The 15,306-nt window shown below is 38.7% G+C and overlaps 1 protein-coding gene across 3 annotated transcripts in view; it reads left to right on the forward strand.

Moving 5' to 3' along the window:
* DMD (dystrophin) overlaps positions 1-15,306 on the forward strand; it is a 1,965,474-nt gene that overhangs the window by 723,518 nt on the left and 1,226,650 nt on the right. For all 3 annotated transcript variants that reach the window (XM_053917632.1, XM_053917633.2, XM_053917631.1), the window contains exons 18-19: positions 862-985; positions 14,905-14,992. In XM_053917632.1, the coding sequence (XP_053773607.1) occupies positions 862-985; positions 14,905-14,992 (212 nt within the window). The remainder of the gene's footprint in view (positions 1-861; positions 986-14,904; positions 14,993-15,306) is intronic.

The following is a 15,306-nucleotide window of genomic DNA, read 5'->3' on the forward strand; positions in this document are numbered from 1 at the left end:
CAGTGCCAATGTATTCCCATTAGCACCATGATCTCGGCAACGGAAGAATGTTTGAGAGTGTCTGTTGCAGCACAACAACCCACTCCCAAATTTAGTGTCATAGTACGGCAGTTAATTATCACTTCTCGCTATTTTGCAGAGCTCTTGGGGCAGTTTTGTGGCTCTAAGTGGTGTCATCTGGAGCACTCATTTGCTGCTATTTGAGATAGTTCAAAGGTCAAAGAAGGCTTTATTCATGTATTTGGTGTCTCCACTTGGCTAGATTTAACTTTCTTAAAGGGTTGTTGGAATTCCTACTGAACAGTTGCATTCACCTCGTGCGTGCTCTCAGAGGACAAGGTGCAAACACTCATGAAGCTCCTGCTTGTGTTGCACTTACTAATATCCCGTTCGCCATAGCAAATCACGTGGCCAAATCCAGAGCCAATACGATGGGATGCCGTAGGAGAGCATGAACAGCAGAGGCATGGTTCACTGGCCCCGCCAAAAGGAATGCTCTGTTTGCTGTAAATGCTTTCCAAAAACAGGGAGGGTTACCTCGGACAGTAGTAAATTACCCACCAGTGCAGACATTCAGGCAGAGACTGAGTAATGGCATGTAGGGAATTTGGTAGAGGTGACGACCACATGTAGATGAACAAAATGACCACCATAATCAGGAGACTCGACATGAAAGCTGACTCCACATTGTGCGCCTACATGACTAGGGAAATATTAATGTCATTCATAGTAACAGGGGCATCCAGCAGGAGTCTCAGGTTAGTTGGAGAATGATATACATGGACAGATTACCATTTTTTTTCCCCAGATAGAAGGAGGAGATAATCAAGAAATAACGATGCTTATTTTGTCCTGTGTTAGGTTGGACGTCGATATAACTGAACTTCACAGTTGGATCACTCGTTCAGAAGCTGTGCTGCAGAGCCCTGAATTTGCCATCTATCGGAAGGAAGGCAACTTCTTAGACCTTAAAGAAAAAGTCAACGTATGTCACACATTAATTTTCATGTGTTTTTCCTATGTTTTGTTGCTTGTAAAATCTTTGCTTAATTCACTCTGATTCCGTTAGAGTTGAAAAGATTATAGCAATATGACACCATGCTTTTCAGTATATCTTTAACATATGTTTTAGGTATCAAGTAGAATAAAAGTTGAGCCTAGTAGAATCTTTCCTGGTTCTGCTGTGAATGATCAGGAATGCTTTTCATAAGCCTTCTTTAATTTTTATACTGTCTAGCTGTAAATTAACAATTATAGAACACGGAGTTACATTGATTTCCCTTCATAGATTGTTTTGTCACCTCAAGGCTGGGAGTTAGCAAGCTTGCAGAATGGAATAGAATAGCTGCTTAGAAATACTATACTTACGACTTCGTTGTTTATGCTTTTCCTGTCATCACAAAGTTATTCTTTCTAGTCATTATTTTGTATAAATTACAACAGATATGAATCTTCTAGATATTTATGTAATACATTGTATAATTAAAAGAAGTCCAGGGTCTTTCAGTATTTATTTATCCACTATTTATTTTGCAAGTTTTTATTCCCTACCGAGACGTTATAGTTTTGTCCTTCGCAGTAGGGACTTTTTAAAAAAATTAATTTCCTAAGAACTGCTCCATCTTCAGGGACATCATCAGGGCTATGAGTTTTCAACTTGGACAATGATATTGCCCTATAGGCATTGCCCAATTTTATTGCACTTCATTTTATTGTGCTTCACAGATGTCGTGTTATTTTACAAAGCAAAGAAGGTAAGACCCTCCTCTACCAGTAAGAAAAGGTTATATCTTGCTTTCATTGTGCCTTGCTTTATTGCAATGGTTTGCATCCCAACCTGCAGTACCTCTGAGATATCCGGGTAGTTTGTAAGGGAATTTCTAACAGGCAGAGCATACACTCCGGGGTGGGCAGGCTAAAGCAACAAATCTTCTGAATGTGAAATAATTTGAGCTATAAGAAGGTCACATCTGTGTGGATTAGTTCTGCCTTATCTTTTGAGCATTCTATTTCATGAATTACAAAATCTACTCTATTTTTTACAAATACAGCACTACCTCAGAAGCAAGTTAATACTTGCTGTGGGGTTAGAACTTTTGGAGAATAAACAAAAGATCTTCTGGGGAAAAAAGCATCTATTTTGTAGGCTACTGGAGGACGAGAGATAATTTCATCAACATTTCTCAGAGTTCCCTCTTTATAAATCAGCATTTTGGTTTGAATTTATTATTAGCTTTATACAATAGTCTGTTACCAGCATAATAGACTGATAGTTTCAAGCAATGGAACTATGATTATATTGTTAATATTTTAGTCTGAAAATTAAACCAAAGAATACCGTATAATATGTAGTAGAAATTTAGCAAAATGTCTTATTTCAGAGCATATTTCTGTGAAGGTATTTTTTGTTACGATTTTTGAGGGAAAAATCCCTGGCTAGAAAATTACTTAGAGAAGATGCCCTTTGAATCCCTTTCCAGGTTCCTGTGACCTATTTAGCAACTGAAAGGATGGCTCTCCTGGGGCAGACATTTTTATTTTATTAGCTAATTTTTAAATCTATCTGTATAATCTACTTATCTGTTTGTCATCCCCTTTCTGTATCTTAAAACAGCTTTGATCAAGCAGGAAAATGGAGTCCCCGCATTTAAGGAATACAAATTCAAACATTTCCTGTTATCTTATGGTTACCTAGAGGCAATTTGCATTTAATCAATAGTATTAGCAACGACAGACTGAAAGTGCTGGGGAAAAAAAGTGTACAATATTGTACGAGGGTTTTTCTAATGCCTCGCGGGTCACCTTTATCAACTTCCACTCTCATTTTCTGAAATAACAACATCATTCTTAATTGCCTATAAAATAGGACATAAAATGATTTACCTAGACATTTCCTTCGGGCCAAATATAATGTATATGTAGTAAAAATCCTTGGGAGAAATACATAATGATGATGGATATGCAGTTTTGGTGTCCATTAATTTTCTTACTCTTCACTTGTCCGTTTATGTAGGTTATTTTGAGCACGTGGGAGGCCCACCATATGAATCCGAGTGCTATTAATTCATTTGTCGGCATCCGTTAAAATTGGCTAAATATGACCTTCTTTTCTGTTTACTTTGTTCCTTCACTTTCAAGTGCTTTGAGCTAGGACATTATCAGCTCAATGTTAAATACTTTTAAACCTAACATAATGGCCTCTGCCCTATTAACCATGTATTTTACACAGACAATTAACATAATGCACTGACTTCAAAGTTGAGTTCTAGGGGACAGTTCTACTCAAAGCGTGGTCCCTGGACACCCAATATTGGCTTCATGTGTGACTTTGTTAGGTGTGTAGCATTCCAGACCTAACACCTCAGAATTTACACTTAAACAAGATCCCCAGGTGATTTATATGCACGTGAAGGTTTGAGAATCAGGAGACACACCGTCTGGGACTTGATGTCTCTTACCCAGATGCTGCTTCATTCATTCTGTCGATGTCACCACAGCGTAGCATCTCTAGGGGAGTACCAGGTCTGGCTCCCACACTCTGTTGTACATAGTGCGCTCCCGTCTATAACGCATATCCATGTTGTTGGCCCAAACTGTCAGGAAAAAAGAAAAGAAAAGGTTTTGTCTGAATTTTTTAATTCGATTATTTATTTATTTATACGTAGATGTTTATTTTTTGTATTCTAAAGAAATTTTAGCATTCCTTTCTGAACCTTTTATGGGACAAGAAATTATATGTAACAAGTGATTACAAAACACAAGCGCAGATATAAGGTATTGTGGCTACTACCCATGTATAATGTGCATCCTTGTTTTTCCTTCAAATATTTGGGCGAGAAACTGAGCATTACACACAGAAAGAGACGGTACTCAGCTTCTTGAAATGAGTACATGGTACAGTAAGTTAGTAATTCAAACAAGAAAATGACCTGACTACAAGATAATGTGATAAGGTGTCTGAGAATATGGGACCTGTACCAGGCGCTCTTGAAAACTGTCCTGCCAGTTGTGAAGGTCAACAGGCCCTGGGCTCTTTCTGGGACCTCTGGCTGTTTACACCCACACCCAATCAGCTTTTAAGCAGGTTCTGTTGGAAATGGGCAAGCCAACAAATTCAGCTTTCTCTTATCTCTGTTACCTGTGTTTACAACACAGAATTTAGGTACATCTATCCATCTGTCTTTTTGTGCGTGTCCTCATTTCTATGTTCTTCCTCGCTCTCTTTTCTCTGCCTCACTTTGTGCCTTCCCATGCCCTCCTGCTTGGAACTCTGAAAGCCTTCTGCCGAGGCACACCCCCTGTCCTGCGCATTCACTCTATTCGTACACGGAAACCACTTTTACCCTCGAGAATGCTACGAAGCCTAAAGACTCTTTCACACACCCACTCCTTTAGAATTGCTCGTCACCTTACTTCCCAGGGTCAAATCCAAAGGTACTGCTCTGTGTAAAGATACCTCTTCCCTTGCATTTCATGCCAAGTGGACATCTATCACTCAAACCATTTTATCTTATGGGTTTCCTCACTGAAAACTTTGCACCAGGTTCACAGTCCCGCTCACCCAAGCTGTGCCTTCATCCTTAACCATCTCAGCCCCTGTGGGCTGATCTGTTATCTCCAAGAGCTTCCATTTCCCAAATCTCCTCAGGTCAGCTCCCCCTTGCATACCTGCACGGTAGATGTTTCACTGGCAGACATTACTCCGTGTCTGCAATGGCGCGCTTAAACAGGTTCGACAGCACTTCGTCACAAGCGTTCCATGCATCCCTAGTTAATTTTCTCCTTAGTTTCTCTCAACAATTAGTTCAGGTTTCTATGGTTCTCCTAAACTTTCCCCCACCATTTACAAGTAGGTTTGTTCTCATACAGTCTCTTACCACCTGCCTTGCCGGAAGAGAGGGTGCTTTCATTAGGTGTGGCTAATCCGTGTGGATGGGTGTGCATTCTTAAATATTCTTCACTTTCTATATCCTAAGGAACCAGTTTCCATTCAGCCACATATCCATATCTTCAATCTCTCTCCTTTTTGGGTTTTTATCATCAGCCTTTAAACAGGCTATTTTTCCATCTTAGAGAAAAACCTCCTCTCCTCTAAATATACCCATGAATATTTTTGTGCCTTATTTTACTCAACTGCTCTGCAGGACTAGACCCTATTCACCTCATCCTTTATGAAATTCTCCCTTGGTTGATGGGATACTACTCTCTATTGGTTACCTTTTTTTTTTTTTTTTTTTTACATTTTTGGCTATTTGTTCCATCTCATTCTCCCTGTAATACTGATATATTAATATTCTCTATAGTTCTTCCCTTGTGTTTCTTCTCCAGATTATCCTCATTCCTCCTCATTCAGACAGAATCTACTTTCTCTTGTACCTATAAAGCCCAGGCCAATATATCTAATTGCTTAATAGACACCTTTAATTGGATGTTTACCTGAAAACTTAAACCTCATCACCTCCGCAACCCTCATTTAATCTTTCTCTTTTTGTCTTCTCTTCCAAAAGCCCAATCTAGAAATCTAAAATCTAACTGGGCCATGTAGAATTTTTCTTTACCATTCACAAGCCTACCCTTTGACAAGTTCAATTACCAGCTCTTGAAACCATCTAATTCTCTCTATTTCCATCACCACAACCCTGATTAAAGTTTTTAGGGTGCCTCTCCTCTGTTTAAGATGATAATTCCTGGCTGGCCTTCCCTGCCACTAATGTTTTATTCTTTAGAAGTTTCAGATCACTGCAGCCAAAGTGAACTTATTGAAACATAAGCATTTCCTGTTATGCCTCTGTTTATATGCATTTGAGGGGGGAAAAAAAAAGGAGCCACTGATACGCAGGAACTGGCGTGGCACTTGGGTTAGACCTTAGAGTTGCTAGATGCTGTACCAGAGCTTGCAGCTGGTCTGTGATGCTTCGCTGTTGAGAATGAAGAGCTGCTCAGAATGCTGGCCTCAGACAAGGCCACATGATGATCCTGACAGATCCAGAGAAAAACACCACCTCTTTCTACGTGTGTCTCAATATAGACAAAAATAATAACACTGTCCAAACCACCCAAAATGACCAAATGCCTCCATCTTTATGGCAGATTGTACTTTACTAATCATAGCTTTATTCTCCCTATATTCTTCATGCTATCTACATAATTTGTTTAATTTTTTAAAAAATGTTTGAAGATTTTATTTATTTATTTTTAGAAAGAGGGGAAGGAGGGAGAAAGAGAGGGAGAGAAACATCCATGTGTGGTTGCCTCTTGAGTGCCCCCTACTGGGGACCTGGCCTGCAACCCAGGCATGTGCCCTGACTGGGAATTGAACCAGCGACCTTTTGGTTCACAGGCTGGCGGCACTCAATCCACTGAGCCACACCAGCCAGGGTCATTTACATAATTTTTTGAGGATACCCAGTTATTGGATTACTCCCACTTTCCTATAGCATCCAATTAAAGACAAAGCCTTGCTTCCTTGACCACACCATCGCCTTCCACAAGCCCAATAGCTATGAACTCATTTTAACATCCTCTTAGAGACATAACCCACATAGTTTCCTGTTTCACGGCATCTCTTGTTGCAACAAGCAAGTCAGTCTTACTTTATTGATCTGCAGGCCTGTTCCTGGTGGCCTTTGGTTGGAAGCCATTGACAAAGTCATTATCTCATGTGGCTTTCATAAAGACTATTATGATCAAAGCCAGACTTAATTATCCAAACCGATATTGGATTGTTGTTAATTAGATTCTTGGTTCCTAGAAATTCAGGACTTGAACTTAATTTTTCTTTTTTTTTAAAAAAATATTTTTCCTGTTACCATTTAGTCCCCTTACACCCCCCTCCCTCCCAGCAAGCACCGTGCTGTTGTCATGCCCATGAATCCTTTTTCCTTCTTGCTCTATACCTCCACCCCTTCACCCCCCATAGCTGTCACCCTGCTTTCTGTGAGTCTTTCTCTATTTTGCTTGTTAGTTCAGTTTGTTCATTAATTTCACATATGAGTGAAATCATATGTTATTTGTCTTTCCCTGCCTGGCTTATTTCACTCAGCATAATGTTCTCCAGGTCCATCCATACGGTCGCAAAGGGCAAAATTTTCTTCTTTTTTATGGCTGAGTAGTATTCCATTGTGTAAATGTCCCATAGTTTTTTTATCTGCCCATCTACTGATGAATACATGGGTTCTTCCATATCTTGGTGATTGTAAATAATGCTTCAGTGAACACAGGAGTGCTTATGTTGGTTTGAATTAGTGTTTTGGATTGCTTGTAGCAATATTTTACCTGGTATATATCCTCAGGTAGGAAAAACAAAAGAAAAAATAAACAAATGGGACTACATCAAACTAAAATGTTTTTGCACAGCAAAGGAGATCATCAACAAAATAAAAAGAGAACCCACAGAATGGGAGAACATATTTGCTGCTACATCTGATAAAGTGTTAACATCCAAAATTTATAAAGAACTTATAAAACTCAACACCGAAAAGCAAGCAATCCCATTTAATAAATGAGCAAAGCACCTGAATAGAAACTTCTCTAAAGAGGACATAGAGAGGGCCAATAGACCTATGAAAAGATGCTCAATGTCACTAATCATCAGAGAGATGCAAATTAAAACCACAATGAGACACCACCTCACACCTGTCAGAATGGCTGCCATCAATAAATCAGCCAACAAGCGCTGGCGAGGATGTGGAGAAAAGGGAACCCTAGTGCACTGTTGGTGGGAATGCAGACTGGTGCAGCCACTGTGGAAAACAGTATGGAGTTTCCTCAAAAAACTAAAAATGGAACTGCCTTTTGACCTAGTGATCCCAGTTCTGGAAATACATCAAAAGAAACCCAAAACACTAATTTGAAAGAACATAAGCACCCCTATGTTCTCTTTTCTTTTTTTGGTTTGACTTAGTTTGGTTTTACTATCACAGTACCTACTATAGTGCCTGGTATGTAACACACAATTAATGTTTGACTCCATGAATAAGTGATTATTTTTCAGTTTTGCAGGTTCATTTTAAGTCAAGGTCTGCTACCAATATGAAGGATTTAACAACTTCTAAATAAACATTTGAGTGAATAAATTACTTTTTCTGTCAAAGGGCAGAACTTTATTGTAGAATGTTAAGTGAATAGAAAATTAATTGCTTCTAGATTCAGGGTAAGACTCTGGGGAATCTGGAACTTGCTTTCATATTAATTAGGGAAGATGCCGTGAAAGGAAGAGGCTTTTAAGAGATGCTGATAAAAAATGAAGAGAGGTCATAGAGTGTTTTTAATCAGCTTATTAAAGAATTAGTAAACTTCTGTCTGTATACTTTGCTTAAAAGTTATTTTAATTGTTTCTTTTTTCCTTTACATTGTTATGCAACTCAATTGCCTTTTATTTTGCGCTTGCATTTATACACTTAAGAATTAATGATTTTCTCGTGATCTCTAAGAATTTTCAAGATCCCATCGTGCATTTTAAAATGAACAACACATTCCTTATGGAATGATTCACTGATGCTTTTTTAGCTGCTCTATGTTTTACTTGAAATTACATGTACTACCTATCTCAGAATCTAAGCAGCCGCTTCTAAACATGTAATCATATATTGAATATATAGTGATTCAAGTATCAAATATTCTGCATTCTAATAAAAATAATTTCAAAATGTATGTTCTATTGTAAACTATAGATACTCTTCAGAGTCAAAATATTGTCTGCATGCATGTAGCACCCCCTACTAGGGACCTGGCTTGTAACCCAGGCATGTGCCCTGATCGGGATTCAAACCGGTGACTTTTTGGTTCACAGGCCGGTGCTCAATCCACTGAGCCACACCAGCCAGGACCAAAAAATCTTGTAATGTTTTAAGTAAATTTATGATTTTCCCTTGGGCGGCATTCATACCCTTTCTGGGCCGCCTGTGGGCCTGCAGGGTGCAAGTTGAACACCCCTGCAGAATAAGGGATGGGCTCTCCCTTTTCCAGAACAATTTTTTTACTTTTTCTATAGTTTTAAAGATATCTCAGGAAATGAGAGAAGATGGGAACATTAGGAATTGCTCATCGGGCCTATTTTAAAACAGCATGTATTTCTTTTGAGAACAAAGGCGTATATGGCCAGTCCAGGTAAAGGAGTCGCAGTGATGATTTTAGTCAGCTTCTTCGACACTCTGTATACGTGGATTTTTGGAAACTTCTCTCACATTTCTGTGAGCCAGGTGCTCTACTCAGCCTGGTGCCCGTTTGGCCCAGCCTTGTTTTGAACACTTTTGAGATCACCTTTCCTAGAATGACCACATGTGCTGGTTTGTCTGGGGCACTCTTAGTTTATGTCATTCCGTTCGCCACAGCACACTTATTTCCAGCTTCCCATTTCACAGTAAAAATTGTCCCAATTTTGGGAGTAAATTATATGAAGAGCCTCTTCTAATTCCCTCAGAATGCCTGGAGAGCAGGTATCTTTATTGTTACTTTAATAGAATCTATGGAGGCTCAGAAAGGTGGAATCTCTAAATGTCACACAGGTGGTAAGCAGTGGAGGCAGAATTCAAACTGACTGAGAACACTGTGACTCCCAAACTCTTCTTTTCATTACCTTCTTGACTATCTCCTTGCTACCCTACATTTTCTCATTTCAAATCGACCGTCTATTGCTGTGTCTGAAATGAAATGTTTTGTGGGCTCTTCCCTGTCTTTGAAGTGATGTTACGTAACGGAACTCAGCTAGCATCTAAACACTGACAACATGTGCAGGCCGTTAAGTCCTTCCTTGGTACTATTCTCTATTCATGCACCAGTTACTTGTTTTGCATATAATATACATCAGACAATGGGGCACAGTAATTGAGCTGTACGCAGCGTTGCCAGTGAGCCTATAGCCTGTCAGTATCCATGCTAGGTGACCAGGAATTCCTTCTGATTTGCTGCCCATGCTGCATTAATGTTTAAGTATTTTGAATATTATCCCTGACAACATTCAGACTTTCAGGTCACCTTTGCCGTGATTTGTAGTCAGATGTGTTCAAATCTGTTTGATTAATTTCCATTGAAATACCACTAGAAAGAAAGAAAGCTGATCCTATAAATAGATGATCGGGGTTTTCTAGTAGTGCCTCTAAAACTCGCTACTTCTAAGATCTTGGATACATGACAATCTTATTGATGCCCAGTTTTCCCTCGTATAAAATAGGGTAACATAATGCCGGTTTCTTCTATCTGACAGAATTATTGTGACATACGTCTGAAAAAATGTACCTAAACCAATTTGGCATACAGCATAAGGAACTGCGTTTTTATCATGGTTAACTCAGTATTTTCAAATATTCACACACCTCTCTGTTATGTCACTTTCCTCTGTCAAAGCGGAAGAGTAATGGTAACTATTTCACAGATTATTGTTTTGTTGTGGTGATTATTATTGCTATTATTTACACTAGAATTACTGGAATAATGTGGTTAACCAAACAAGATATTTAAGCTCGGATATTACCCTGACATATTCAGTTATGAGTTTGTCTCTCTATTAGTAATATAAATTGATTATTCCACTAACTGCTTAGAATAAAGAGATTATGATCTTGATATTTAGAAGGCCATTAATAATAACTTTTCATCATTTATGAAGACACTATGGTTTTCTGATTCTATTCTTTATATAATTTCTTATTTTAAAAAACTCAGTGTGGGTAAAATAGAAACTACTCTGCTAAGAAAGGATGAGTCTTAAAACTGTTTAATTCAAAGAACTACAGTTTTTATTATTGTTCTCTTTTTAAAATATATTTTATTGATTATGCTGTTACAATTGTGCTATTCCGTCCTTTATTCCCCTCCACCCTGTACCCCCCTCCCACCCACATTCTCCTCCCTCCAGTTCATGTCCATGGATCGTACATACAAGTTCTTTGGCTTCTCCGTTTCCCATACTATTCTTAACCTCCCACTGCCTATTTTGTACCTACTATTCATGCTTCATATTCCCTCTACTTCTTTCCCCTTCCCCGCTGATAACCCGCTATGTGATCTCCATTTCTGCAATTCTGTTTCTGTTCTAGTTGTTTGCTTAGTTGGTTTTTTTTTTTTTTCCTCCAGGTTTGGTTGTGGATAGTTGCGAGTTTGTTGTCATTTTACTGTTCATAGTTTTTGATCTTCTCCTTAGACAAGTCCCTTTCACATTTCATATAATAAAAGCTTGGTGATGAGGAACTCCTTTAACTTGACCTTATCTGGGAAAGCACTTTATGTGCCCTTCCATTGTAAATGATACCTTTGCTCAATAAAGTAATCTTGGATGCAGGTCCTTGCCTTTCATGATTTTGAATACTTCTTTCCAGCTCCTTTTTGCCTGGAAGGTTTCTTTTGAGAAATCAGCTAATTGTCTTATGGGAACTCCTTTGTAGGTAACATCTGCTTTTCACTTGCTGCTTTTAAGATTCTCTCCTTATCTTTAATCTTGGGTAACGTAATTATGATGTGCCTTGGTGTGTGCTTCCTTAGGTCCAACTTTTTTGGGACTCTCTGAGCTTCCTGGTCTTCCTGGAAGTCTATTTCCTTCACCAGCTTAGGGAAATTCTCCGTTGCCTTTTCAAATAAGTTTTCAGTTTCTTGCTCTTCCCCTTCTCCTTCTGGCACCCTTATGATTCAGATGTTGGAATGTTTAAAGTTGTCCCGTAGGCTCCTAAGCCTGTCCTCATATTTTTGAATTCTTGTTTCTTCATTCTGTTCTGGTGAATGTTATTTCTTCCTTCTGGTCCACACCATTGATTTGAGTCCCGGTTTCCTTCCCATCACTGTTGATTCCCTGTGTACTTACCTTTAATTCACTTTTCATAGCCTTTACTCTTTCCTCTATTTTGCAACCATACTCAACCATTTCTGTGAGCTTCCTGATTACCAGTGTTTTGAACTGTGCATCTGATTGGTTGGCTATCTGTTCCTCACTTAGTTGTATTTTCTCTGGAGCTTTGATCTGGTTTTTCATTTGGGTCATAGTTGTTTATCTAAGTGCACCTGCTATGCAGTAAGGGGCAGAGCGTTGGGTGTTCACCAGGGCGGGGCAGCCCACATCCCTGCGCTGTGATGCTGTACGTGTGGGAGGGGTCCGAGAGAGGAACAATGGCGCCTGCTCTGCTCTCTGCCAGTTTTTAGTCACTTGCCCTACCACCCACAAGCAAATTGGGCCCTTGTGGTGCTGATTCCCAGGTGGGTGGGTTTGTGTACGTTCTGGGACCCTGTGGGTCTCTCCAATGAACTCTTCTGTGAGGCTGGGAGTTTCTTCTGCTGCTGCCTCAACCCCACGGGTGTTTTCAGTCAGAGGTTTGAGGCTTTATTTCCCTGCCCTGGAGCCCTGGGTTGCGCGGTCTGCTTCGCTCCCCCTCAGTTCCTCCCGGTTTATCTGTGCAGGAATGTGGGGCCGTGGGGGTCCACCAGCCGCTGCCTCACTGGGAGTCCTCTAGGCCCTGCTGCCCGTCGCCGCCCCTCCTACTGGTCTGGATGAATGTTTCTTCTTTAACTCCTTGGCTGTCAGACTTTCATACAGTTTGATTTTCTGTCAGTTCTGATTGATTTTTGTTTTTATATTTGTTGTTGTCCTTCTTTTGGTTGTGCGAGGAGGTGCAGTGTGTCTACCTATGCCTCCATCTTGGCCGGAAGTCTCTCATTGTTCTTTTTGTACTTTTGTTGTAGCACATTTTTTTCCTGTTTCTCTTATTATGCTTATCTTTCTGTGATGTAACTTCAAATCCTGCTATAACTCTTGATAGTTGTGAATATTATATATTTAGCTAGAATGTGCTTATTTTTTTCTAAAATGCTCAGAGTCCTTGACAAATAGAATTTACCTTTGAATGGAGAATAAATTTTAAGTTTGGATAACACACCTGCCAATAAGCTGAGAAGGGCAGGCGATTTAGAAGACAAAAGCTGGGAGATGAGAAACTGTAAGTTTGGTAGCTTTGCCTCGGCTCTTACCTTTAATAAGATTCCGTGACTACTTTATTCTTGTGGATCTGTTAGTCCAGCTATCAGTTTAGAACCCCCCATGGTTGTCCACATGCTTGTGTAAACAACTTAATGTCTGTGTGAAAATGACTTTCAAGATAATCCAGAAGTTTCACCTGCTAATTGCTGTGGGATCTGGACTACATGTAATCCCCAAACACCACAATGTGCGTGCTTTGAAATGCCGGAGTAGAATCCAAGGTATTGATAGGAGTCTGTTACCTTTGGAGTTTTTCCACCGATGAGAATGAACTTGAGTTTTCATTTGCTGCTCTTGGCATCACGGTGTAAAATGTATGTCTTCCAGCTAAGCTATAAGTTCTTTACAAAAGACTGTCATTTTATAGTGTCTTATTTCAGTTGTCATTCACTCTGCTAAGTATTAATTAGTATATTTATTGTGTATTACATTTTTCGTGATTGGATATAGTCTATTGTCTTTTGGTTCTTTTAGCTTCTGCACTCTTGACCTTGAATCCACTAATCCCAGTTCATGAAACTCTTTTAAAAATAAGTTTTCAAAGCCTCTATTCAGCTGTGGCTATGACTTACATTGGAGAATCTTTTGAAATACTAAAAATACTTGTTTGGAAATGGTGTTCTCTAGATGGTTGCTTATTTCTCTGAAAGTATGCCCGATGTCGCCGTATTCTATCTATATGTATGACTATTTCTCTACTGTCTGTCTTTAACTACGTACGTTCACATGGAAGCCACTAGATTTGCACTGTGAAATTGACACCTGACACATGTGTAAATTTAAATAAAATTAAATTTCAAGTTAATTTCTTCAATCACACTTGCCATGTTTCATGTGCTCAATATCCACGTGTGGTGAGTGGCTAGTGTATGGAAGGAACAGTGTAGATACAGAATACTTTCCTCCCTGCAGAAAATTCTATTGAACAGCACTCGGCAGAGTGTGCACGTATGTATTATATGTTCTCCCATCTGCATGTACTCCAATATTACACGTTGGAATATTTATTTAAATGCCTACCAGTCTAAAACAGTTTTGAAAAACGGTCTGATATAGAATAGCCTCTTGCCACAAACTCAAGTGCAATCTTTGTGTAATGTTATTATTAATCACAGAAACAATGATTTTACTAAATGTTGAATGCATTATACCTTGCTTTTTGTGTGGGTAGTTATGTTTTAGGACATATATATTGTTAGACCCTCATCTTTTTAGTGACCATACTAATATAGTTGTGAATCATGGTTTAAAATCTATGTTTCTGTAGAGACACAATTAGCTAAATTCAACAGTATCAAATACTAATTTTGGTCAATTTCAATGTGTTTTTGTTCAACAGTTAACTTTGGGAGAAATATTAAACAAAGAATTTTTTAAAACTTTTTGAAACTGAATCTATTTTTCCTATAAATGGGAGTTCCTTGACATTTTTTGAGAGACCAATTAATTCACTGTTTTGTTTTTGGATGAAGGTGCTTTTTTCTAAAGTAGTTAATGCTATCATATTTTCCCCACTGTAGATAGTTACTGGATTGTCTATTTAATGTTCATTACAGAGTATATACTTTTGCTTTGAAGAGTAATTTCAGTGTTGTATATTTAAAAGACACATTGCATTTTAATTATCTGACAGTTTATCTTTTCATTGTTATGATTTGCCTTCGTTCTTGTTTACTTACAGTTTTTCTTTGCAATGCCTCAGAAATTATTATGTAAACAGGAGTTATGAGTAGAAATCTTTTTAAAAATAGTAGCAATTCAGTATGAAAATGGCTTGTGCTTTCATTTTGATGCTTCTGGTGTCAAGAAACCAATCTTTAGATTCACGCGATAAGCTGACAGTGAAATACCTTGAGGCTTGGAAGGGCAAGTAGAAGTTATAATTACTGTGTAGCCTATACAATCCTTGTACTGAAACACTCACCTTTGCTATCATGCTGCAGGCCATAGAGCGGGAAAAAGCCGAGAAGTTCAGAAAACTACAAGATGCCAGCAGATCAGCTCAGGCCCTGGTGGAACAGATGGTGAATGGTAATTACACGCAGTTGAATTAGATAATCTTCTTAGGGATTTGATAAACACATAGGTTCATATTTATCAGCTGAATTATATTAGACAAGCACTTCCTGAATGCAAATTTAAAGTGAGCTTTTGAACTTTTTATTATTGTTTCTTAATGCTAAGGAAATTATTAGTGAAAATTCAAATTTGAGTCCAATGAGAGAAAATGGGATGTGGTAGAATTTTATCAATCTGTTGCAGAGAAACTGATTTTAATGCAAGTCCTGTTAGTATTTGTCCAAATAATTTAAGAACACAAGGTTTGCAGAAATAATGGAAAATAT

The sequence above is a fragment of the Desmodus rotundus genome, chromosome X (assembly GCF_022682495.2).
Source record: "Desmodus rotundus isolate HL8 chromosome X, HLdesRot8A.1, whole genome shotgun sequence".
Lineage (NCBI taxonomy): Eukaryota > Metazoa > Chordata > Mammalia > Chiroptera > Phyllostomidae > Desmodus > Desmodus rotundus.